The sequence below is a fragment of the Amblyomma americanum genome, chromosome 1, assembly GCF_052857255.1.
Source record: "Amblyomma americanum isolate KBUSLIRL-KWMA chromosome 1, ASM5285725v1, whole genome shotgun sequence".
Lineage (NCBI taxonomy): Eukaryota > Metazoa > Arthropoda > Arachnida > Ixodida > Ixodidae > Amblyomma > Amblyomma americanum.
In genome coordinates, this window is record NC_135497.1 from 141,456,423 (window position 1) to 141,483,951 (window position 27,529).

A 27,529-nucleotide genomic window follows, 5' to 3' on the forward strand; every position below is an offset into this window, starting at 1 on the left:
GAACAGAGCTCATGCTCCCTTGCTCTAGACGCTGTAATACGTGTTGTGATCTTACCAATGACGTTTTGGGGTCGTTCGCGCTGTTATTGGCTCCCCTCACATCGATAAAGTTCTCTTTATTTTATCAGCAACTAGACTGATTGTTTTTAACAATGAACACACTTTCAGCATTTGCAAAAACGGCGCCACTTAGACCTTTACTGAAACTGCAATTCGCTTGTAGTTTCGTCAGGTGTTCCTCCACTTTGAAACCAGCGAGCGCGCTAAAGTAAGTAACTGCGAGTTTAAACTTCGTAATTTATCGACCCGGTGCCGGCTAAAATGCTTTTATTTATGTATACGGTTGCTTTACAGCCCTCCTGGCTTTTATGTAGAGGCCCTTAACTACAGAATTCACGTGGAGACAGTAGGTAATGGCCCTCGTCCCGTCGTCTTGCTACCCGGTGCAATTGGTAGGTGTCGGCAGCCCAGTGTCAGTCCCGATATCCTTGAAGTGATTATTAAGCTTGATAATGTAGTGGGTCGTGTTCGTTGTACACAAAACAACTTATTTTTTGAGTTGGTTTCTGTGTCTCATGATTACAGCGCGACAGACGGGACGCAAGGAAGGACACAACACACCCACTAGCGGTCATAGTTGGAAAACCGATGCATGCATGTCATTCGCATGACGTGTTTATCGGTTTTCAAATACCGGCTAGTCAGCCAATAAAGACATTATCTGCGAGTAAGCACTGTGTTGTGTCCTGTCAGTTGCGTTGTAACCATGGGGCTCGTTGTGTACAGTTGGCTGACTTTTAAGAGCATAGCACATGGTGTTGGACGAAGTACCGCAATCTGGCTGTGTAGTCAGTTGTACAGTGTGCTATACTCTGTTGGCATCCAAATAACTCCGTCAATAATTATTGTAGAAAAAAAATTGAAGCTGCACTTATGCATGCTTCTTACGTACAGTCGGCAGCAAAGGATGCAGATGAGTGGAAAAAAATTATTTCATCATAGTCACGCGAGGCAGTCGCCTTAAATGCCTGCAAGTATGAGGGAACGTGTGCTGGCCGACTAGTTCTTGCTGCAGCGCAACAATAAATTTATTCCCGAACGCACACATTTCGCAAATTTTTACTGCCAAGCTGGATTATTGGCCACAAAAGTTTACAGGATGCGGGCGGATGGGAAAACATTTATTTCGACTCATTCATGCAAGGTAATTGCCTGAGATGTCTTCGGTGTGGGAACGTGCATACTCCATCTGCTGGTAGCATTACCAAGGCGCTGTGTCGGGACGCAGGGTTAAAATAATTTTTTTTTTCTGCGGGCACACATCCTGTAAACTTTTGTACCTGATAGTCCATATTCGAGCTACGTTCAAATGTACCTCTTCGCAGAAAATTGTGCCCATTTCTGAGCAAGGAGAAAATTCCAGTCAGCACTGCTTTAATGTGGGAGGCAGCTCACTGTGATGTTCGGTTTATATGACTCCCTATGTAGTATATGGGTATAATGGCCCAAAGTTGTGCATGTGTTGTGACAAATGCTGTAGTGGTGGGTTCTGGAATAGTTTCTACCAGTTTCGGTTCTTTTGTCTGTGCAGGTATTGTGCCCCACCACAGGCGTTTTAGCATTTTCTATCAGAATGTGACTGCTGCGGCTGTAATTCAATCCCATGGCCCTGGGATTAGCAACCAAACACCAAAGGCATTCATTCACGGCAGCAGGTGCGGTGTTATTGCCGCTGTGCTCTTCAAGTTTAACAAAAAAAGAAATGTACACTTGTTGCTCCCCTACAAAAGCTGGCCACGTGGCAACTAGGCAACATTTATGCATGTTCATTATGAATATTGTGAGATATAATATTGTTAGTTCACACAATCAACAGACCCCCGTGAATGTGTCGCTATCAAATTTAAAGGGTTGCAGAGTAAACTGTTGGAAGCGTGCTGCCACTGTATGACTGCATTTGGTTATACATCTGGCAGTGACGTGGTCATTTGCTTTTAAACAGCGTACAATTCCTTCATCAGTATGGATGAAAAGCCATGCTCAAAAATGGTGTTCCTTCATCGCATATAGTAAAGAGCGTGGGGCCAGATTCATATTTCTTGTGTCAGAATAGGCATGCAAGCAAATTTGAGTGCATTTTAACTGGAACAAACAGTAGTTACTAGAAATATATCCAATACACATGCATGTGCACAGTACCGGCTAGCAGATGACACGAGGAGTGGTCCATGCTAGATGCATTTTCTCACTCTCCATTAGCCAGGATCTTAGCTCGATGTCTCAGCAAATAGTAGAAAGAATTTTTAAAATGCGTCAGTAAATATTACAGGGACACTGAGGACAACTCCATCCAAAGTTTTTTCATTATGGGAACCGATTATTTTGCTCTTTGTGTGTATGTTAATGTTTGTCCGGCACGAAAGGATGCATTGATTGCATTTAAAAGTTTTCCTGTCGCTCTAATCAACTCGCAATGCCTGCACCAGAAAGGATTCTGTGATCACTGTCTGGAAGTGAATGGCTGTATAGTCCATCCCCTGGCCCCACGCCCGAAAAACTGTGTCGACGCATCGCAGTTTGCTTGCGAAATTGGCCGGTGGTGGCCACAGCTGTATGTCATTTTCTGCCTTTTCTACATTATAAAGAAGGTAGTGTCTTTGTTGTTGGAGTGTGGTAATGTATTGATACAGGCCAACTTCAGTTCGTTCTCAGTGTCCCTTTAATGACATCTAGTCTGTGTAGCATATGTGAACATTGATCCACTTAAGTTCCAGAGAAGCTGGTTGCATGGCTGTCCAATATGGCTATTACATAGTATGACTGTCATGTGTCATTGATTAAAGAAAATATTCATGCATGACTACAATTCAGTGTTGCACCATTACATTTGCGGATTTTTTGTTTGTGTTTTATTTAGCACCCTTGAAAGCCTTGTTAGTTCTGGCACCACATAAAGACAAGGACTTTAAGAATGAGAGACGGATGCAACACTGCAACACAATGCAATACCAACTAGCCCAACAGAAAACGATTGAAAGCTTTCCATGCAAAAAAAGGAGCTTGCAAATTCTGGAGTCCTGCTTCTTAAATAATTTATTCCAAGATCATGTTGCATAGATTGGCAGTATGTAAGTAGACGAAGTGGTCTGCATGATTTAAATATTTTTTCCCCTGCCTTTTTCATGTGGAAGGATGCATGTGGAAGGATGCCTGGGTTTAAAGACCATGGTCTTCAGGTTGATCCATTGATTTTGCCGCACTGTCTGCTATGACTACCACTTTCATGTCCACAAAATGAGGTCGTGACAGTTGGTCCAACAACAGTTCATGATACATGACCTTTTTGCTGATCTTGGAAATAATATTTGCATGTTGTAGTACTTTGAACCTGACCGCAACGGCCGCATTTCGATGGAGACGAAACACAAAGGCACCCGTGTGCTGTGCGATGTCAGTGCACATTAAAGATCCCCAGGTGGTTGAAATTATTCTGGAGACCTCCACTACGGCACCTCTTTCTTCCTGTCTTCTCTCAGTCTCTCCTTTATCCTTTCCCTTACGGCGCTGCAGTTCAGGTGTCCATGGAAATGTGAGACAGATACTGCGCCATTTCCTTTCCTTAAAAACCAATTTCATTTCATTTCATGTTGTAGTACAATGCGAGATGGTGGCTGCAGTTTAACCTTTGTGTACTGCTTACTTGCAGAGCAGTACAAAGCAGAATGTTGTTGAATGTTGCTTTTCCATTTTTGTTTTGGAGTGGTTTTTGTGGCTGCATCAGGTGTATAGCAGCTGACCTCGACACCTTAACTGATGGTATGGATCATTAAAAGCGTGCCTTTTCCCACTTGTATATGCTGTCTTTGTATATACTGCATAATTTTGCCTATCACTTCCCTGATCACAAAAGCATGGAAGTGAAAATTCCTTAAAACCACAGCAAAAGCAAAATAAAATTCTGTTGAGCAATGTGAATGCGTCTTGTTAAGTGTCTTGACAGGACCCATAAGGTCACAGGAAAAGATCTTATGGGCTGTCTTTTCCATTTTGCAACATGAAAATGTTGTGTGTGCAAATGTTCCTTGCATTATACTTTTTTATTTAATCATTGCTTTCCAACAGGGTCCACCCGCACTGACTTTGCACTTCAGCTTGAAAAGCTGGACCGAAAGCTGTTTACAATAATTGCATGGGACCCTCCTGGTTATGGCTTCAGTCGACCACCAGAGCGGAATTTTCCAGTTGATTTTTATCACAGAGATGCTAGAGTGTTGGCCAAAGTCATGCATGTAAGTTTGTTTTAATGCTGTTCAGTCTGTCATAGAGTGATTTCAAATAAGGTCAAACAAAGGGCAGCTGGTCAATATTTTTTAATTTGCTTGACATTTTTATGTCAGTGCCTGACAACTACGATAAGAAATCGTTAATTACAAAGGGAGTGTACTGCCGCACTTATAAGAAGTGAGGTTCCGTCCAGCTTTTCCCATAAATAAATTGAAATATGTTTTTAGGAGGTGTCTGAAAGTCCTTGGACCAAAACTATAAATGCCCAACAGTGCATGTAATTATTTTTGTTAATTTACAAATTTTTTTTCGGAAGTTTTTTAATCTTGGGAAAGAAGACATATTTCTTTTGCTAACTCTGCAGGCTTTTAGCTTAGAAAAGACTAACTAGAACTGCCAAAGTTTATCGTTATATGGTTTGCTCAAAGATATCTGGCAAACAATATAAAATTCACCTACATATGTATAATTGGTGACAAAATAGGCACACAAAACTGCATAAAAACAAAGAATAACGAAAACTGCTGCTGGCAATTAAAAACAAAAACCCCATCATTAATAATAGAAGATTGAGCACACTGCACCTCATTGACATGAAAGGGGTGATGTATTTACCTACATCTATAAAGCTCAAGTAAGGAACGTAACAAATACCAGAGATTTGAATGGACCAACTAGCGATCACTTTTCGCTCGTGAGGACGGGTTGTTGCGCGGACTTGGGTGCCTGCTGGCACTGTTAGCGCAGTGAAATTCCATGATGAGTTGAACATAAGGAGTGTGCTTGAGGGTGGCCTTCGTTCTCTTCTGCTCGTTTTTCACTCCATATCACTGTCGTGGGGAAGCCAGTCTAATTGACTAAAACCTAGCAGCGGTCCGCCCGGCATGCTTTGCTGCTGAAGGCAGTGCAGAAGACAATTGTAGCTTAGTTTTTATGGAAATATTCTATTTATGATGTACTGGTAACACGATTAGGCATCTTAAGATAGGCAGTGGCTGATTCCAAAACACCGTCCGCTACGGCTTTGATGCGAAGCAGATTAGGATCAACAACATCTAGCGAGCAGTACGCTGCCAGCATGCCGGTAGGCGGCACATTGGTGCCAGAAGCACGTCACTAGTGGGAGAGCAATGTATACCCTTGCATCTAGGTTACAGATAAGCTTCTCTAATGCCATTTTTGATGTATCCAATCATCGATATATCAATCTATTTTGCTATCCCCTTAGAGTTCGATATATCCAGGTTCAGCAGTGAGTACGGTACCGATCGTATGCTGGAAAATAGTCAAAGCAAAGGATGCATTCTTTGGTTGAAAAATGTGATCGTGATCTTGGCACGCGACTTCAGTACTGCTGCTCTTCTTCTGTGCTTATACACGTGTGCGCACTTCTACGTATATTTATGCACACATGCATACAAATACAGTAATGTGTGTCACCATATTACGAGGGTTTCTGCCTGTTCTGCTTTTCCAGCTTGCTGATGCGAAGGCAGCACTGCTTTTTGAAATACACTCTCTTCACTTGAGAAGATGAACTGAAGACAAAAAAACTGTTAATAAAGAGGCATTTTAAACTCTGATACACAATGTATTTATTAACAACCAGGTTATGTAAACTGTTATTGTGTGGTGGTATGCACCAAGAGTATCAAAGTTTCACTGTGGGTCATTGCTTCTTCTCGCTTTATGCAGTTTTCTGTATGTGCATATGTACAGTCGTGAACAAAAGTGGTATACAACACGCAGCCGGCGGCAAAGGTCTGGAAAACTGCATTGCAATGCCATCTAGCAACAGCTATATGCGATCAAGACAATGGTGGCAATGCCCTATTTTATCTACAAGAATGCCAGTTAGCTCGGCTCGATGCGTCGAGCTCCTTCTTTCCTAATCACTCCGATGCGATATAAGTCGCGTGGGTGGCGTTTTATTATATTTTTGTTTTCACTTCATGGTCAAAATACAGCAAAGGCAACCAGCGCATGACCGGCGCTCGTCGCACTGAGATATCGCTAGCGTTATGGTCATTCGTGCGACGCTAAGTCGACGAACAAAAGGCCATGTTTGTGGCGTGCAATTTTAACTCAACATTAGTAGGTACGGTACTGCTGCGGCAGCACTCGGCATTTCACCAAACAGTAGGGCGGCACACCGAAAGGAGCCAACTGACATGCCTGCAGACAAGATGGGTCCCCCTTGAGCTATCCTGACCCCTTTCGCTGTCGGTATATGGCGTTTCGATGCAGTTTTCCCGAGCTCCGCCACCGGCTGAGGTTGTATACCACTTTTGCTCACAGCTGTACATGCCAAATTGGAATTTGGCACATGCATGAAATTGGAATATGCAATCTTGGAATTTCTCATTTAACTAGTAACATCATGCGTGATTCTGAACCAGCTGGAAGATCTTTCAGTATAATCTTGAGAAATGTTTTGGTCAGTTGTTGGTTCTTTTAATAACTTCGTTTTGTGTGTGTGTGTGTGATTTTCTTTGCTACAAAGTAATGACTGTGCTTATGCTTGCAGAAATTGGGGCACAAACAATACTCGGTCATTGGCTGGAGTGATGGTGCTAACACAGGCATGATCTTAGCAGCTATTCAGCCTAAATGTGTCCAGAAGCTTGTTGCTTTTGGAGGTAATGCTTACATCACTGAACAGGATGTTCAGCTGTTAGAAGGTAAGAATGGTTTTCTTATTTTTCATTCCTGCCGTGCTTTCATTGTAGTTGCCGAGGCAGGTTTGGGCTTGTATAGGTATTGTTGGAAATACATTTTTTTCATGCCTTTGTTTCTGGTCGGTGCACACTGTAGCACTTCCATACGTGCACTTGACAACAAATGTTTATGGTACAGAACAACCAAGAAAAAAAACACATTTTTCCCTGGTGACGTGCAGCCTAAATATGACAGGTGTGCTGTGGTCTTCCGTATCAGAGTACAGGATGCACACTGCTGTTTCTGGCTGCTTGCCATGGCTATGAAGAAGCTTAACTTTTTGACAGCTTGCATGCTTTGTAAACCTTCAACTCCCAGCATTCAGGTTAGCATCAATTTTTGTTCTTGGTGTTCGTGTATTTTTCACCTGCTTAAAGTGTTCTGACCTGCAAGGTGTTAAAGGAAGCAAAACAAGGAACTGTTGTAGATGATATATAACCATTAAAGTATTAAGCAAATCAACCTTCTTTAGAAGTCTGTCAGGGGGACAAAGTTTTATTAGGTTGGTTTCTGACGTCACCACATCACAACAATTTCAAACATTTTTTGAGCATGGGAAATAAATCTACCTGGCTATTAGATCATGCATTGATGAGCATTTAAACTTACTATAGCTCCCATGCTGTGCTGCTTTGTGCACTGCAGAAAGTCCATAATCCGTAGTCCATAATTTTTGTGCCTTTCCTACACCTTTTCAAATTCCCATTATTTTTGTGTTTTTTGTGCATTATTTCATCTTTTTACAGATCTAGGGGCGGGCGGTTTAAATTCCAACTTTTCGCTGCATCTCATCAGCATCGCAAACAGCAAGTGCGAATGGGAGTAAAGCAGCTGAGAAAGAAGGCTATACAAATGTTATCAATCGCGCACCCATACCAGCAGGTAGTAGTTTACGTGTGAGTGAGCAGTCGTTGGGGAGAGCATCACAGGCATCTTGCAGTAGGAGTGCAGAAGCAAAAGGGAAAGCCTACCTGAAGGATAACTCCACTGATACAAATTACTTTGGAAAAATCCTTGTGGTGGATTCGGCCAGTGTATTCAGTGGATTCAGCTCAGTGTTCAGGCCCTCTGGCTGCAATTTTCATTGAGTATGAACTACCTTTCAGGTGCGTATTGGGTAAGGGCAATTCTCCTTACCAGCTGCGTATCATACTGCCTCATGTAATTCTTAGTTTTTGAAGTCTCAGTGAGTCACAGGCCGAAAATGTGGCAGCAGGTAAAGCAAAGTCCAGGAGGTGCCAGTCATGGCTCTTAATTAAGGTTTGTCTTAATGAATTAAGCCTGTGTTCACTTCGGTTGTGTGGCGAACTACTTTTTGGGCGTGGACTTAGCCTGCGTGAACAGGCGCGTTATCTTTGGTAGCATTGACTGCTATGTATGAAATTGAGTATAGTGTAATCAGTACCAGAGCCAGTTTTACTCTTCTTTGCTTGACATTCTGCTGCTGAGTCTCCTTTTTGATCTGTTCTTCCATATTTCCCAGGGAAGTACTTTTTACGACGGTCCACCTCACATTACCATAGCACAGTGCAGCACCCCGGTGATATACTAAATTCTTTGGGATTTGGCTGCGTATATCACACGCTGTTATTTTGGGTCAAGCTGTCATGACTGAGCACCACATATAAGGTGGAAATTCAGAGATGTGCATTGTATGGAAGGCATTCTTTGGTGCACGCTCCAGACTACGTGGTTCACTGACTTCTAAGGATATTGATATCAACTGTGGAGGCACTTTTCGAGAAGCTCTGGCTGTGCTACTTGATACCAAACATGCTTTATGGGGTAAGAGCTGATTTGGGCGAGCATTTATGCACAACAGGCTCGTTCATAATTTAAACACAGCACGTGACAGGCATTGCTCTCAGTAGCCAACATGTGTAAATACCTGAGCCAAACAGCCTTATGCATGTTTTCTGTCTTCAACAAAAAGCAAAAGACAAGCTTCAATAGAACCTCAGAGAAAGGAAATCTTGTGCCTCACAAGATGTAATAGCAGAGTAATATGTGCCAGCGTTCAATGAAACATCCATAGTACCTTTCTTGCATTGCCTCACAGCTGTGTTTGGGAAATTTCCAGTTTTGCTTGTGACATTTTTTATCGCAGAAATGTGAGTGAGTGCGAGCTCTGAAGGAATTGGCCATGGCTGCTTGCCACTTGGCTTCGAAAAGAAGGCTGTTGTGGCTGTACTAAAGGGTGGAAAGGTGTGTGAGGCAGTGAATAATGTCCAGGAAGGTTGCGGTATTCAGTTTTGGTCGAAAACCAAGAATCTTTTTTTTTTTTTCATTCTAGCCTACCCTGCACCCTTAATTCTTTTTAGATTGTACATAAAACAAAGAGGCTCCCTTTTCCGAGTTGTGCTAATATATATGGTCTTAACAACAGTTATTTCCATTCCCTATTCAACACACCAGTAATGTTAGCTAGGGGTGTATTAAGTCTTGACCAATTAAATCTGGTGAAAGGAAAAATTTTTTTTGTATAAATGACGATCAGTAGACTAAGCTGAAGTGATGTGCAAAAATTACACAAAAATATTCATATTTAAGCATATTTTATTCGCATCCACATTTGTGGACATAGCGCTTTAAACCTGATACATGATATAAACACTACTACATTTGCTTGCCTTTTTTAACTGATTGTTAGATATGAATAAATTTTTTGCTGTGAGAATGTATGCTTCAGGCAATTATTCTGTAGTTCATGACTTATAAAGCAGATAAAAGCAGTCATTCTGTGTCGACAGGCAGAGGAAAATTCGGTATTTCGACCACTGAACGTGGCTTTTAGATGTAGAGCCTTCATGTCGGCACCATTGTGTAATTAACGTGTTCACAAGTTGGGGCCAATGGTTGCTTCCATCATAAGTAATGCTTCAAGTTCGGCTGCATTGAAGGGGTCTGGAGCGATCTGAGCACAGGTGGAAAGGGAGAGAGAGAGAGAGCAAGTTGTGGCCTGTTTTACACATGGTTTTTGCAAAAATGAGAAATTATTTTCAAGGTTGTTGTTTGCTCAATTTATGTCAGAGACCTGAAACAATCTGCCTCCTCACTCTACCAATGTGCTGGTTGTTCTGCAGCCTTGGAGCTGAGCAGCCAGCTCTGAACAGACCATTGTGTGAGGGCACGGGTTCCCCTTTTTCATCCCCCCTTGTGTAGTGCTGCCAATTTGCATTTTTTCTCCGTCTTGGGTTTCATACGAAATGGAATGATTCTTGTTAAAAATCGCAGTGAAATTTTCAAAATGGTAGAGAAAAAATGTTCTGACCGCCACTGAAAATGGTTGCTTCCTTCGGATTCATGCGTTCTACAATCTAGCACAGCTGGTCTCTGATCCCTTTCTGAATATTGGTAGGGGGCCTAAGACCCTCCTAGACCTCCCTGACTTTAAGCACCGGTTATATGGCGCTGTGTCTGTCAGCAGCGGCTCAGCTAAGTGGCGGTTCTTTGCAACCATCTGCGGGTCTTCATTGCTCGGTCGGCCGCACTTCTTTGGAGGTGCTTCTCCATCGGCTATTTTCATGAAAAATGCTTCAGCACTGGAGTCGTCCAACGTTCTCTTTGTACAAGCATAGTTTTCAACACCTGTAAGCAGTAAGCCCATTTCGTACCATACATCCACAAAAAAACGGTGCGTTGTAGGGAGAAAACGCCACTCTGATATTTTCGGCATTAAGGTGCCGTGTCCACATGTGTGGACGCGCCACTCTGAATGTCCACTGCAGCACTTTTTCTTCGTCTATGGCGATGAAAATTGGTGTGCTATTTCTACATTAACCTATCGACACATTCCGAGCCCTAAATTGCATCATTCACGATTATTTGTACAGATATAATGCAAAAAGAGAAGCTGTTTAGTCGTCCCGCGTAAAAACGATGTGATGCACATATTTTCTTTTTTTTACAAACGCATTTTGCTGTAGCTGTAAAAGATGGCCCCACAAGCTTGACAGGAAGGGTAAAATTGGTAAGAGCGTGGTATTCAAAGGTGGAAATTCGCCTTGCATACGAAAATAAGATGAGGCTTAGGTCGCGTCCACATGTGTGGACCCAGCACCTTAAGGGAATATGGTGTCATTAGTGAACAATCTTGTGTATGCTCTGGAGGCTACACAAGTGAAAATTTCATTGAAATATAGTACTAGAAAAAGAGTAGGACCTAAAACAGACGTCTGTGGTATCCCTGAAAAGACTTTGGAATGTTCAGAATTGACTTGAGGTTAGTTAAATGCATTATCTAAGATACTACAGTGGAAAGATAGAGAGAAGCTTTTTAATTGAAAAACAGGGGTTTGGGTTTATTTATTAGTTTTTAGTGGGGCACCCGGTCAAAAGTCTTTAAAAAGATGTGCGAATATTGCTTTGGCTTGCTATGGAAGGTTGGTTATAATGGCAGAATTGTGAGTTATTTCACGAAGTTGAGTTACAGTCGAGAGGTTCTTACGAAATCCATGTTGATTTGAGTGCAGTAAGTAATTATCTTCTAAATAGCGTATGATTGCTATATTTATTGCATATTCTAATAAATTTACAAGAACAACTCATTAGTGATATAGGCTTCTAAACAGCTGCTAGTAGTCTATAACCAGCTTTATGGATGGCAATCACCTTTGCACTCAACCGGTCTGCTGCGCATAGGGTAGTAGTTGGAAGCAAATTGGTAAAAAAAATTTGCATAAAAAGAGAATATCTGTCTTGCATGGCACCTAAAGAGTGTATTTGAAATATTGTCGGGGCCTGTTGATGATTTGATATCAGTGTTAAGCAACAAGTTTGGGATTCCACATTTCATGGTCGCAATGTCTGGCATTGATAAAGCTGACTCCAGAACCAACTTGCACAGAGCACTTGATTGTGAAAAAATGGATCGGAAGTAAGTACGAATTAAAGAAATTTGCTACAGTGTGATTCATCATTGATAACACAGTCATCTATCTTTTTATATTAATAACGATGCTTTCTGAGTTTTAAAGGTAATTCCAAAATTTTTGTGTCTAATGAGTAAAAAAAATTGCCGGCGGTTTAGCTCTGGTTAACCCTAGTTGAATTGCAAAAGCTTCGTTTCCTCGGCACGTCGTCTACGCAGCGTCTCATTCTGACGTTCTTGAGAACTCAAATCGGTCTTGTTCTTGAGAACTCAAATCGGTCTTTTCCGCAGTTGAAGAGTCACTCCGGGACGTGGCACAACTTCTTTTTGCCGCATCTTCATTACGACACTTCTCGAGTAGTGTGGCGCACTCTTCTGGCGTCTCTTTATTTATTTATTTATTTGAACTACCTTACAGGCCCGTAAAGCATTGTGTAAGGGGGCAGCAAAACATCAACAACAAATTTAAAAGGGGACAAACAAAGACAAGAAAACAAGGCACTATACATGATCAGTAAAAAATTGGATACACTTCAGTATAATACAGAACAGTTGACATAGGGGTAAGTAAATGTAAAGTTGACATAGGAACACCGAAATAAACCCAAAAAAGGGACCCATGGTACATCACACAAAAAATTAAATTAAAAAGCACATGGCACGTTTACTAGTGTCAACAAAATTTGGAAACAGAAATACAAACAAAAGGAGAGAAAAAAATGAACGCAATGTGTAACAGAACGCGTAATAGAGATTGCATCAACATGTTAAGATGGCTTCAGTGAAATGTGCAATGAGTTGGTGATGGAAGGTATCAGGATTAGACAGCGAGGTGATGTTATCTGGGAGGTTATTTCATAATCTGATGGCTCGTGGAAGGGCTGATGAATTGAAAGCTATAGATGCATGTAAAACTGAGATGATTGTGCAATCTTTTGGATGTGCAAGATGGGACATCTAGCTGAAATGAGCATGATCTATTGGAGTGCACGTACTTGTGAAATAATGTTAGCAAAGCGTCAAAGCGATGCCTAAAGATTGCAAAGAAAGATTGGTTTTAATCTGAGTGATGCTTGAATGGTAGTCATAGTTTTTAGAGATGAATCAGGCTGCCCTATTTTGAATAGTTTCTAATGTGGTGACCATGTTGTTGTAATAAGGAGACCAAATGGAGGAAGCGAACTCAAGTTGTGGTCGAACAAATGTTAGGTATGCTGGTTTCCGAATATTAGCAGGAGAATTTCGTAAGTTACGGCGTATGTAACCTAATGAATTTGAGGCCAGAGCTTATGGATGTGATATGAAAAGACCATGAAAGATCGGACGAAAGGTTAACACCAAGGTATTTGTAATGGGATACATGGGAGAGTAAGTCATGTTGAATAAGGTATGTATAGTTAGAGTTGTTATGTTTCTGGCTGAATGAGATGATTTTACATTTTGATACGTTAAGGGTCATTAACCATTTAGTGCACCACTCATTAAAAAGATCTGATTGGAGTAGCAGATGGTCGTTAGCAGATTTAATAGGGCAGTAGATAATACAATCATCTGCGAATATTCGCATAGAGGAAGTTACGTTATTAGGTAAGTCGTTTATATATGGGCATGTTCAGATAAGAACGGTAATCGAGGTCCCATGACCATTTTTTGTTTTCAATTAAATTTTTATATGTGATGGGTAAATGTCTCCACACAAAGGAATGAACCTTAGTTTTGCAAGGAACTTCGTAGTTTTCTCGGAAAAAAATTGTATGTCACAAGAGGTGGAGACTGTCATTTTTGCCACTTCGCAAAGTTGCAAGTGTGGAGCATCACTGCATGCACAATAAATTGTTTCCACGCATAAGTATTTTTTCAGTACTTCATTACAACTTGTACTATACGAACAAATAAAAAAAACGTTTTCTTGCTGTGTCAATCTTCTGAGTAAAAAATCGCAAACTTCGCTTCCGGAGCTGTGCGGTGCCAAAAAGGCACTTTTCAGGGCAGCCTTAGGGCAAGATGCGTAAAGATCTCCCGACTGAATCTTTTTCTCTGTATTTTTCAGCTACTTTTAATCACTTCAGGCAAGTTTTGTAGCTCTACACTTGACCTATATTTTTCAATATGGCCTCAAAATTGGCAGAAGTTCAAAAACATAAAAAAAGTGACAACTTTGAGTTGAATTTAAAAAAAAAAAACATCATCATCGAATCTTATTAAAATTTGCCCTGATAATACTCAATACTTCACAATTTTAAGGCACCAAAAAAGTGTTGCATTATTTTGTTTTAAAGGATAAAAATAAATACAAAACTGAGTTCATGTTTTTGTTACCTAGAATTGCTTATTACTGCCTCTTAGAAATAGTAACTGTCAGAAATTTGATTTAGCACTCACTGAACGTGGTTACATTTCATTTACCACAATATGCGAACCATCCTGAATGTTTGTACAGCTTCTACTCGCTTGTTAGCGGCGTTCTTAATGCGTCAAAATGGGAATAAATTCGCTATTTCACCTGATGAACGGGCTGCTGGCGGTCAAACGTTTTTTTTTTGTATTCTCTAATTTATCATCGTAAGGTACATTGGTATGTAATCGATTCTTTAAAAATATTAGATCATTTGTCGGTTCTTAGAAAAATATTTATATATAAAAATTTATATTAATGTGTTTCTGAAGCCGATGTTTCTGTACCTGCATCTGTTTACCTCTGTGTTCAAAGGTTCTACAGGGCAATGTCAGGAGACAGAACGTCGTCTTCTGAGAGGAACAATTTATCTGCAAGATTTTGAATCAGGAGGCGTTTTAATAGGGACGCAATTTACAAATGGGGTGCCGCTTTATGTGCAGATTGCAATTCAGAAAATCGTAACAAGAAATAAACGGCAGCAGTTGAAGTCGGTATGCGCACAGTACTATATTGTCAAGCACGAAGCACAAACCAGATCACAGTCTCTTCCATTTCGAAGTAGCGGTGGAGGCCACGTAGGATGCACTGCCTTCATTGGTTTGAACGTACTTCCACATATGGAGCGTCTGAACTCCAGGCACTTTCTTTGCCATTTTCCATTCTTCCTTCTTCATTTCACGCAAGTCTGCAAGCTCCCTCTGTGGGAGCTCCAGAATGGTGATGTTCTTTAGCGTTCCTAGAATTGTGTCTACGAAGCCGCTGGCTGTTTGTATGGCCTCACTTGCAGGCTTCCGCAAGTTGTGGTGTGATGCTCGATGTTTCACAAGCCCACCAACGCCGTCGCAAGCATTTTTGCCGTGTCCACTGGCCGAAAACATCCATTTCGTCTTGACATTCACTGCGTTGTAGCTCATAAAACTGATATTTATTCTTGAAGTGAGCGGGAGCCCCGTCGCACACATATGTTATCTTGGTGTTGTGACATTCCGTGTGTGCTACGAGGATCCACGTTCGACGGCGCGGCGTAGACGGAGACCCGTGACAGCGGCATCATCAATTACCCAGCCATGCTCTTTGAGTGACGACCAGAAAAACCGGACCCGCCGCCGCCCCGGGGAAACAGGCTTTATCCTCCCCAATTTCCGGTTACATTCCAGGACAAGGGAGCTGTCAGCGGGCCAGAGCGCGCCGTACCACAGCCGACGCTATGCGCTACCGCGAAGACGACATTCTTTCCCTCCCCCCCCTTTGTCGTGGGCTATCGCCGGGAAGGCACCCACAGCTTCCCAGAAGGGCCGCGACGGACACCTGTCATGGCGGACAGGCAGTACTCGCCAAGAATGTGGAAAGACAGGCGCTAGTGAATTAGCTCCGAAGAGAGAGCCTGTGTATACTCTCACTTGAGAGAGAGTGGTGGCGTTTTTGTTGTTTATTTAGTTTGTATTGTTAACAGACTCTGGGTTCGAGGCTAAGCCCAACCCAAAGGGGTGGTCCCCATCTCGCATGTTATTTTGGATTGGAGAATTGATGCTTTGGGCGGGCCACTGGAAATGACCGCCCTTAGTCCTTTGTTAATCAAGTGCTTAAAAGCACATGTAAACGGATGCAGTCCAGTCTGAGCTGGGGCTCCATGCTTAGCATGTAATGTGATGCTACTTAGGCACTAACCTGCCCGGTCGATGAGTAAAGTAGTGCAAAGTTTGTTCTTTTGTAAATTCAGTTCTGCTTTTTCCAGTTTAACTCTCTGCATATGTATGTTGTAAAATATGCTCTGCTGTCATCATCTACAAGCTCGCCTCCTGTTCATCTTCCAAGCCGAACGACACTAGAGGAAGGGTTTGTGAACCATCCTCGAAGAAACGGACGACTATTGAAATTCTGCTGCATAGAGCTGAGGACGACATCGGTCGCCAAGAGGACCTTCAGCGCCGAAGCCCGACGGCGTGCAGCTTCTGCCAGCTCTGCATCTCTCACAACCTTGAAGAGCTCTGCTCTGCCGTCATCGACATCTGCCAGCAACCGCTCGAGCCCAACTCCGGAGCCACTCCATCGCCCCCATGAAGTCGTCGGCACGTAAGCTCGGACGCCCCAGCCTCTGACTGGACTGCATCCGTTTACATGTGCTTTTAAGCACTTGATTAACAAAGGACTAAGGGCGGTCATTTCCAGTGGCCCGCCCAAAGCATCAATTCTCCAATCCAAAATAACATGCGAGATGGGGACCACCCCTTTGGGTTGGGCTTAGCCTCGAACCCAGAGTCTGTTAACAATACAAACTAAATAAACAACAAAAACGCCACCACTCTCTCTCAAGTGAGAGTATACACAGGCTCTCTCTTCGGAGCTAATTCACTAGCGCCTGTCTTTCCACATTCTTGGCGAGTACTGCCTGTCCGCCATGACAGGTGTCCGTCGCGGCCCTTCTGGGAAGCTGTGGGTGCCTTCCCGGCGATAGCCCACGACAAAGGGGGGGAGGGAAAGAATGTCGTCTTCGCGGTAGCGCATAGCGTCGGCTGTGGTACGGCGCGCTCTGGCCCGCTGACAGCTCCCTTGTCCTGGAATGTAACCGGAAATTGGGGAGGATAAAGCCTGTTTCCCCGGGGCGGCGGCGGGTCCGGTTTTTCTGGTCGTCACTCAAAGAGCATGGCTGGGTAATTGATGATGCCGCTGTCACGGGTCTCCGTCTACGCCGCACCGTCGAACGTGGATCCTCGTAGCACACACGGAATGTCACAGTGTAGATTGGCGCGTTGTCTTCGAGGTGTGCTTTGATTTTCGACAGAGCCAAGCATGCATGAGCTGAATCATGAGACAGATCGTCGGAAATAATGGCGTAGTTCCGAGTCGATTTTCTTGACGTGACAACGCAGGTAAACACGGTCACCTGCTTTTTCTGCCAATGGTACGCTTGTACTGCGTCTGGAAGCACAACTGTCCAGTTTTCGGCGAAATCAAAATGCAAAACAATTGCACCTCTCTTGCAGCTGTGTTTTTCTTCATGTATTGCTCTTGCTTGCACAGATCTAATATAGTTGTGGGGAATCCATTTCATGGTCATTCTTAGAAATTCTCTCATAAATGATGAAGTGGTCAGTCTTTAACGAGCTCACCGTATTCCCATGAAGCAATCAACACCTCGTCCTCGCTGCTCATTTCAAAATTTTCCGAAGTGAAAATGCCATCTTGTGGACAGTGCTCACAATTCCTAAGGAAACACGATGCAGTAGGTTCCTGGCATACACAGAGACTCTGCATATCTTCGGGAGAAAGCGACCTTCCGGACACGCTCTGTAGTACCACGAGGCACAACTGAAAGTTTACACAGCACACACAAACACACACTTGCCACTGTGGCGAGCATTTCACCCACTTAGGACGCAAGGATATGAATTTTGTGAGGCCAACCTGGGAGGCAGGGTGAGCTTGCTTGTAGAGGCGAAATGCTTCTCGCAAGGACCGCGTCATGAAGCGTTTAGGTATCCATTCTTTCTCTCCCTCCTTTTCGATTCTCACAACATCCTTTTTGTTTGGAGTCTGTCTAGAGCAATTGAGTTCATCCATGGTGTAATATTCTAAAACGGTGGTAATGTCTTCCTGTTGTAGTTTACATCTTGTATATCTCTCCTGTGTTGACCATACGCCTTCCTCATCCACCATCTTCTTCGATTTTTGGATAATGTACCTCGTTGCCTCTGGAATAACTTCCTGCACATATTTCACGGTTAGGTTTCGTGGTAGCAGTGTCAGCAGCTGGCATCGCTCTTGAGAGGACGTGCACCTATTGTAGGCAGCATGTAGGTTGTCCTCCCAATTGCTGCATTGCGCACACTTTTCTTCTTACGCACACGAAATCTCTGGGACATTATATGCTGCCTGTATCCCCGATCGTATTTTCGTCACCATAATAGCTCTTGCCACCTCTTCCTGCTTTCGCTTTGCATAGGAAAGTCTGAGGCGTTTTTTTAGAGTGCTCGGTGGCTTTAGGGGCGAGATTTCGGCTGACACTTGATTTAAATTTTCTACGATTTCTTCCCCAGGGCGGAATTATTCTAATGTTTCGGTTGACTCTGCCTGCATATTATCTATGTCTTCCTTGAGCCGACGGTAACAATTCTGACAGATGAAGTCACTTTCTTGTACTCGGAGAGCTTCTTCGGGAAGTAGGACTTTTTTGAGAGCAGCGACATTGAGTGTCTTTACACTGCGAAAGTTACGTCCTTTTTCAATTCTCTGTTTGTGCCTTTTTGAGTAGTCGGCACAAAACGTTCGCCGCAGAAATCTCTTCATGAATGCAAAAGCTTACCGATTCCAGAGATTATCGCGAGACAGAAGAGCAGGTGATGGATGCAGGGCCCAGAGCTGCTTTTCCAAAAAAAAAGAAGATGGACAGATGAATAGATTTTTAACACAGGCTGCCCACCGTCGACACTGATGTTGTTTCGGTCTGGCGTACGAGCTGAGACTGAGATACCAAGTATGCTTGTCGAGGGAGCGCTCCAGCGCAGAGAAAACACGTGAGTACAGAAAACGACCCCACCGGGTCTACCAGGCCTGGAAAACGACACACAAAACTCGAGATCCGAACAACATCCGCTCACAAGGATTATCTCGGTCGAAGGTCGAAGGCTGAGGCATAACTGCCAGGCGTTCGGTGCGTTGCGATGGAAAGATGATAGGGGCGGCTAAAGCCTCGGTGCGGCGGCGGCACACATGGTGCTGTGAAATTCAGGGTCGCGCCGGGTGTTATATAGCTATAGGAGCAGCTGCCAAGCACGGTTAATCCCTGGAACGGCGGTAGCAGTTAGTCACCTTGAGAGTGCGACAGGTGCATTAATTGTTTGCATAAACTACCCCTACACACACGTCACTCCAAAATAACGTGCTGAAATATGCTTACAGTAATTTAGGTCCCACCGTTAGAACAGTACGAAAGCGAATAGGAGCTTTAGATCTTTGATTGTAATAGAAAAAAACGCTTACATATTGCACTTATGAACTCAGCAACTGTAGCGTTTAAAATTTACTTACAAAAAACCAATACTAAAACCAGCTTCTGACGATTGCGCATCATAAGAGGGAATATTGAGCAGTCGTAGGGATTGAAATCATGAAGTCCGTTTTGTATTTATTTTCATAATTTAAAACAATATAATGCAATACTTTTTTGGTGCCTTAAAATTATGAAGTATTGAGTATTATTAGGGCAAATTTTAATAAAATTCGATGATGTTTTTTTTAAAATTCTAGTCAGTTATCACTTTTTTTGACGTTTTTGAACTTCTGCCAATTTTGAGGCCATATTGAAAAATATAGGTCAAGTGTAGTAGAGCTACAAAACTTGCCTGAAGTGATTAAAAGTAGCTGAACAATGCAGAGAAAAAGATTCAGTCGGGAGATCTTTACGCATCTTGCCCTAAGGCTGCCCTGAAAAGTGCCTTTTTGGCACTGCACAGCTCCGGAAGTGAAGTTTGCGATCTTTTACTTAGAAGATTGACACAGCAAGAAAACGTTTTTTTATTTGTTCGTATAGTACAAGTTGTAATGAAGTACTGAAAAAATACTTATGCGCGGAAACAATGTATTGTGCATGCAGTGATGCCCCGAACTTGCAACTTTGCGAAGTGGGAAAAACGACATTCTCCACCTCTTGTGACATACGATTTTTTTCCGGGAAAACTACGAAGTTCCTTGCAAAACTAAGGTTCATTCATTTGTGTGGACACATTTAACCATCACATATAAAAATTTAATTGAAAACAAAAAATGGTCATGGGACCTCGATTACCGTTCTTATCTGAACATGCCCATATATAAGAAATAATAAAGGGCCGAGTACCCTGCCTTGCGGCACACCGGAGGTAACTGGGGAAAGGTTAGAGGACAAATTATTTACAAATACGAACTGTTGGCGATCTGTGAGGAAGTTACGAAGCCATGATAAAGTTAACGAGTCGACGGAGTGATGATAATTTTGTAATCATGCAACAGTGAGCTACGCGGTCGAAGGTTTTGGCAAAATCAAGAAATATACAGTCAGTTTGCAGGTTTTCGTTCATAATAAAATGCATGTCAGTGGTTAGTTCGAATAACTGTGTTTCACAGGAATGACCCTTTCTAAACCCATGTTGATTACGGTAAAAAAAGTTATTGTGCTCAAGATGACAGAAAATATGAGATGCAATTATATGTTCTAGCATTTTGCAGCAGTTGCACGTGAGAGATATTGGGCGATAGTTTTCGACTGAAGTTTTTTTTCCAGTTTTAAATATAGGTATGACTTTAGCAATTTTCTAGTCAAAGGCAGAATTCCTGTAGTTAGTGATTGCTGAAAAATATGGAATAAGAATTTACTACTTACTGAAATGGTATTTTTTAATATTTTAGAATTAATGCCATCAATACCAGCTGAAGTAGATACTTTAAGATTATTTATGAGACACATAATACCTTCCTCAGTTATTTCAATGGCTTTCATGTAGCGATAATCGAGATCGAGAACTTCGGGTAAATTAGAATGGTCCTCAGAAGTGAACACAGATGAGAAGAAGGTGTTAAATATTGCGGGGCACTCATTGTTTGGAATGGGGCTGTTATTAGTTTCTAAGGAAAGGGAACTAGTGTCACGACTAGGGCATATCTGCTTCCAAAACCTTTTAGGATTAGTTTTCATAAGTGATGGAAGATCGTATGTGAAATATTTATCCTTTGCTGATGATAAGGCAGAGCAGTAATGTTTTAGGCAGGCACTGTAACTGTCCCAAGCAGAATGGGTACCCGCACGCTTGGCATTCGTGTATAGCCTCTTTTTCCTGTTCCTTAGTTGCTTAAGTTTCTTTGTAAACCAAGGGTTAATTTTATCTTTGGTAATTGTGATCAGAGGAACATATTGGTTTACCAAGGATGAAACGCTGTCTTTAAAGAGTATCCAGTTTTCTTCAATGCTCCGGCTTTTAAATGAGGGTAGAAATTCACAGTAAAAGAAGGTTTGCAGTTCAATGTTGATAGCTGTGAAGTTAGCTTTGCTGTAGTCGTAAATTTTTTGTCACATAGCCCATAAACAGAACCGGAATGTCTACACTTAGTTGAAGTAAATGATGATCACTAAATCCTTCCAAATGTCTGACTTCTCGTATCTTATCGGGTGCTGTTGTAAGTACTAGATCTAAAATGTTGTTTTCGCGGGTAGGTTCCTTAACGATTTGAGAGGTTGTAATCGAGTGTCAGGTTACAAAATTCTGTTGAAATATGACAAGATGATGATAATTGAGCCCAGTTGATTAAGGGGTAATTAAAATCTCCTATGAGATAGATGCTATCAGCAGGACATAGTTCGGTTGCCTTAGTAATACTGATGCGCAGCTCATTAACGAAAGACTGACTAGAATCAGGTGGATGGTAACAAGCGCCTATCATTAACTTAATGGAAGACATTAGACAGGCTGCCCAGACAATTTCAAGATTTGACTGTGTTGATTGCATATGATGATATTGCCTTCTTTATTCCCAGAAGAACGCCACCACCTCTTTTATCAATACGATCACGCCTGTATATGTTGTATGAATATGCACCAGGAAGAATTTCATGGTCGATAATGTTAGGATTCAACCATGTTTCAGTAAGAATGACGATGTGCGATTCGCTATCGTCCAGAAACGAAGAGAGCAGATCGCGTTTTGGCACGAGGCTGCGGATGTTGGCGTATGACAATGATAGTGGATAATATTTCGTACTTGCACTCGACTTGCGGGAATCCTTTGCATGTTTACTATGGTCTAGCTATCTGCTTGTCGGCACAACACTGTCTGTAATGGTGTCATAAACATAGGTCTTTGCTGCCATGTGCAATTTATCAAAAGACAACCTGAACGGCTTGTTTTGTGCTTTGGCAAATGTGTACAATTTCTTTCTAATACTTCGTGTTGCTGGCGAGAAATCTTCTCCGATGGAAAATGAAGTTCCTTTCAGTTTACATGTACATGAAAGAATCTGCATTTTGTCCTTGAAAGACAGCAGTTTTGCTATAATTGGTCTACGCTTATCGGCGCCATATTTCCCTAGTCTGTGTATACGTTCGAGCTCTGTACTTGTTGCACTTATGTCGAGCCTTTCTGAACAAAACTGGATGATTTTCTGCTCAGACGCTGCCCAGTCTTCGTCAGGATTGTCTTCCACTCCAAAGAAAAGAAGGTTGCTCCGACGCAACCGATTTTCGTTATCATCGCACCTAGATGCAGTTAAGGAGAGCTGGTCCGAGACAGAACTAAGAACGTGTTCAGATGTGCTGGCTTCTTCTGAACATTTCTTGGCGACTGATGTTTCTAGTGTCACTATCCTTTGATTTAAAAGTTCTACTTCTTTCTGCAAGGTCGCTTCCTGGTCTTTCGCTATTTTACCTTCGCCTTCATTAGCCTCGCGCGCCTCCAGTGCAGCCACCCTTTCGGTCAAGTGTTTCAATGCGTTCGCAGCTGCAGCCTCCCTCTCCTTGGAACATTTAAGCTCCTTTAACAAAGTAGCTTGGCCTTCTTCCAGCTTACGGGCTGTTTCTAGTAATGACACACACGTTTCGTCCAGTTTCTTTAGTCCTTCTAAGGCAAGGGCAAACTCCTCAGCTTCAGCCTTCGACATGGGACCAGGATTAGATTCAGTATCACCCGAAAGCATCAAAAGTACACCAGACAGTAATTGCCACATCCACTTCAACAGACCAAGTAACCGCTTTGACACGTCAAGGAGCTCACCGCGAACAGACAGTAATTGCTGCTTCTAATACTTCATGAAGATTTCATGTAACTGACCTGGAAAACGAACGGGTGTGAGCACATCGTCGCTGGCGCGATGTCATGCCCAAATGGCGAAGCCCCCAATGCGCGTTTATATGGCATGCTGTTTGCTTCGGTCATCGTCGAGGTAGGTTGCCAGATTGATGAGCCAGCTTGAACCAGATGCAGCGGCAGAGGATCCAAGGCAGGCCATGGCGGGATTGAAACTTCTGATGAAAGCTGGCAGGAACCAAGAAAGCCACCGCAAACGGCCCATGTGACAGCTTAAAAGGTTGATCTACACTGTGATGAACTAGTATATGGTCTAGCAGTGCAAACAACAATGCCAATGCATCTGCAAAGCAGCCAACGCATGTCACTTGGTATTGATAGCACAAGATGACGTCCCAGCAACGTTTTCTAGATGTTTTATCACTTATCTGGCATGGTACTGGTGTTACTGTGCAGTTATTTTAACATGCTGTGGTAACGTTCATACCAATGTGCATATGGAAGTCCAGCTAGGTTGAATGGTATTAAATATATTTTTTGTTTGCCCACTGCACGAAAATACTTCTGAGTTGCGCTGAACTGTGATGACTGCTTGCACATTGTAGTACATCTCGTAGGTATTAATTGGTACAAGCCTTATCTTTTGTGCTCCTCAGTGAGTGCATGTTTATTGAGCAGCGCAGCACCACAGTATCCAGTTCTATTAATGAGCAAACTTGACTATCAGTGCCAGGCTCACAGGACTCACAATGCCGACAATGTATGACACATCTAATACACATGAAATACACAGCTTTGGCAAGCCTTCACAAATGCGCATTTGCCTCAGCCGCCTCACTGCATTGCAGAAGTTCGTGTTCAAGATCTCTGTCAGGCTGGGGACGCTCGTTTTTGTTGTGGAGGACAGTGTAGACATGACAAGGGAATGAAAGTATGAGAGCATTTGTTTATTGTTGATGTGTAACTCCTGTGGCCATTGGAACTGCTTTAATGACACTGTCAAAAGGCGCAGCTCTCGGCTGCCTTGGACAGGCCACCGTGGCACATAAGCTACTGGCAGGCACAGCTCTGCCATTGGGAAAGCGAAATAGGCAAGAGAATCCCTCTAAAGTGCAACATTTTTGTTTCTTGTGTTTTGAATTTTTTTTATAAATTGTATAGGTCTTGTTTCTGCTTGCTCATTTCTGTAATTATTTTCGAACTGATATGGGCATGGCTAAGTTAAAGACCAGCCAGAAGGCTAGAATTAGCAGTATCAAAAACACCACAGTTTTTTATTAAAGAAATTTTCATCATCTTATTTTATTTGTTTTGTGTAACTGGACAGGTAAGCTTCAACAAAGCAGTGGTTACATTAAACTTGAGCTCCATTTGTTAACCTCGCTTGCGTAGTTAATCATATATGCTCGATTTCACAGAAGACTTTCATTGTGATAGAGGTTTTCAAGATAGGTCTTGCTGTTCATTGGTGCTGTTGTGGGTTCTCAGCTATGCAGTAATAGATGTAGTAACTCATGTTTCTGTAAGTGTAGGCATGACTTGAACACTTGAAAGTCTTAATTTCTACTCATAAAGGTAGCCTGTTTGTGAAAAGTTTTGACAATATTAAATCACGAAAACATCATGATGCTACGTGTAAGTACTTATCATATTGTGGGTTTATTCATAATACGTATCTAATGAACACTGCAGTGCTCATCCTCGCAGGGCTTTTGCGGTTGTATAAGTTGCAGCTCTGTTAATCTTTCAAGCCTAGCTAGAGCTTGTTGCATAAATTTACCCAATCTGTCAGCTTAAAACATATGTCATCATGCTGCTGCAGCCACAAGGAATATTGAAAAATGGAGCGAGAAGATGCGAGCCTCAATGGAAGAGTTGTATGGAACCGAGCACTTTCGCCACCTCTGGTCAAACTATTGCGACTTCTACCAGGACCTGCTGCAGAAACATCAGGGGGAAGTGTGCCGCAGTGAGCTACCACACATACGATGCCCGACGCTTATAGTCCACGGAGGAAAAGACCCACTTGTGCCTTCACATCATGCACATTACTTACTACAGCACATTGCAAATGCCAAGTGAGTATGCGTGCTGGGTTTTGCTCTTATCTCTGCTCGTGAATTACATTGCATATCGCATCATCATTGGTTCACTTCATTCTGCTCAGTTACAGAAAGATAGAAACACGATATTGTCAAGTTAATGTAGGAACACTGGTACTTGTGAATGCTTGGATCTTAGAAAGATAGGCAAAGCTCATCACATATCAGTATTTCTGTAGCGAAAAAGTGAGCTGCATGCCTTGGTGATCATCTTTTCATTAAGGGAAACTTCAGATGAAATAATTGGGCATTGGCATTTGGTTAATTCCATATTCATGATTGCTTTGTCATCCGTAGTGGCTGCTAAGAAAAATGCAGAAAGTGCTGCTTAGTTTTGATGTGCTACTCTTGGATTGCTTGGTTTAAACTTTTTCGCAATTGAAAAATGTGCCAAATTTGTGCTGTAATTACAGGCCATTTTTCTGAGTAAATGTAAAAAAAAAAACGAGATCAAAAAAGCTTGAGATGTTAAGTATGCTGTGGATTCATTCTTTGTGTGCGTTTTTGTTTGTTCTCTTTTTTGGCATTTACTGGGGTAAACGTAACCCGTCTAATCAGACTTGCTAATCAACTGTCTATTTTCCGTATGTGACCATTACCATGTTGGCAAAGTGTGATGGGAAGCTGACATGCAAAATGCCACCATAACACTTATAGCCACCTCATGTCCGTTTGTAGAACTAGGAGGAAACTAGCCAAATTAGCATTTTAGTGATTACCTGTGGCCCTGACTCGTTTTTCCAATGAGCACGACTTTGACATGGTTAAGATGGCAATGTAACACAAATGAAAGGGCTCATTCTTGAATATACCAGAACACAGTAAATACCCACCACTGCACTTTCCTCTTCCTGCAATGTCTGGTCTACCAGGTGTCTCAGCTAACTTTAGTCAAGGTTAAAAGATATACCGGTACACAATAGGTGAATGCAGCTTTAACCATATGTTTGGCCACTGTATATAGTAAGCCGGAGTATATTTATATTCTGTTCAACTGAGTAATTAAATAAATTGTAAAAATTAGCCTATTACATTCCAGGCCAAAATACGCCGCGGCAGTGGCTCAGTGGTTATGGCGCTCGGCTGCTGACCTGAAAGACGCAGGTTCGATTTTGGCTGCGGGAATCGAATTTCGATGGAGGCGAAATTCTAGAGGCCCGTGTACTGTGCGATGTCAGTGCACGTTAAAGAACCCCAGGTGGTCGAAATTTCCGGAGCCCTTCACTATGGCGTCCCTCATAGCCCGAGTTGCTTTGGGACGTTCAACCCCATAAAACCAAAACAAACCAATTTCAGGCCAAAATTTCAATCCGTAATTATAGAGCATCCCAAAAAACCTCTGCTTCGTCAATTTTTATATCGATATGAGCCTTAGATTAGTTTTTCTGTATTGAAAAGAAAGCCCGTGTGACAAATCGCTTGCACGCTACATCAGCAGTGCTCTCAGACGTGGAACTCATGAAGTAGCTGCATTCGATGGTGCTGCAAATGAGACTGGACAAAGGCAATGACGTGGGCACTGGAGGTAAAATTGAGAGTAGCACCCGCGTCTTGGCCATGTTCAGTGCAGAAAACAATGGGTGCGGCGGTTTACGGTAGCTATATGCAGGCCGAAACACTGTGTCTCGTTCTATTGCCCTTGCAGGTGGAAATGTTCTTCCTCTTAGCTTGCCAAGCCAGCTGATAATTAGTATGACCAGGCTCATTAAAAAGAGCTGTTTTTATTTCTAACACATGAAGAGGGCAGGTACCCTTATAAGAATGCATTACTGTACAAAACAGGCCTCATGAGGTCTGTGAAATTTAGGTTTTTTCACAGGTGTTGGAATAATTATTCAGGTTGTTGTGTAAACCTGTTTCTGTGCCTTTTACGTCATCCTCACCAATGTGAGTACAGCAGAATTTATGAATAAAATTTGTTTCTCAATTGTTTTTACAGATTATATGTGATACCTGATGGCAAGCACAACCTTCATCTCAAGTACGCTGACGAATTCAACAAAATTGTGACCGAGTTTCTTATCAGTTGACCGGGTAACATTATACTGTCAAAGCTGTTTTAAACAAAGTATTGGCCTCTATTTTACTGCAATACGAATACCTTCTCTGACTGCTGATCTGTTTGTCAGTATGCAAGTGCTGTAGCTTTAGTTAGGGGAATATAAACGTTGGTGATATAAGAATAAAGGTATGTTTCTTCACACAACCATACTTTTTTTTTTATGTGCTTTAGTGGCTGTCATATTGAAACATAACAGGTCAGAAAGGTATGAATGAAGGTTGCTTGACAGCATAGTAGTACAGAATAAGCGCATTGTTATATAGGGACCTTGTACTACTGGAGACAAAAGTTTCTGGGATGCCAGTTCTAGGAAAAACATTTAT

The 27,529-nt window shown here is 42.3% G+C and overlaps 1 protein-coding gene across 2 annotated transcripts; it reads left to right on the forward strand.

Moving 5' to 3' along the window:
• Nucleotides 1-27,350, forward strand: LOC144113762 (serine hydrolase BPHL). Of its 2 annotated transcripts, none has more exons than XM_077647069.1 (6): nt 1-268; nt 355-452; nt 4,123-4,289; nt 6,812-6,965; nt 24,865-25,120; nt 27,084-27,350. In XM_077647069.1, exons 1-6 carry the CDS (start codon nt 153-155, stop codon nt 27,172-27,174), a joined length of 882 nt encoding a protein of 293 aa, XP_077503195.1. In that variant the 5' UTR covers nt 1-152; the 3' UTR covers nt 27,175-27,350. The 2 variants fall into 2 exon arrangements, with proteins under 2 accessions (XP_077503195.1, XP_077503196.1); XM_077647070.1 differs by lacking the exon at nt 1-268 and adding an exon at nt 1,592-1,715.
• Nucleotides 27,351-27,529: the final 179 nt, after the last annotated feature.

Bases quoted from the DNA above. Each gene is read 5' to 3' on its own strand.
- LOC144113762 (XM_077647069.1), top strand. From the start codon at position 153: ATGAACACACTTTCAGCATTTGCAAAAACGGCGCCACTTAGACCTTTA. The intron at 269-354 runs GTAAGTAACTGC...GTTGCTTTACAG, and splicing joins AAACCAGCGAGCGCGCTAAA to CCCTCCTGGCTTTTATGTAG. The intron at 4,290-6,811 runs GTAAGTTTGTTT...TTATGCTTGCAG, and splicing joins TGTTGGCCAAAGTCATGCAT to AAATTGGGGCACAAACAATA.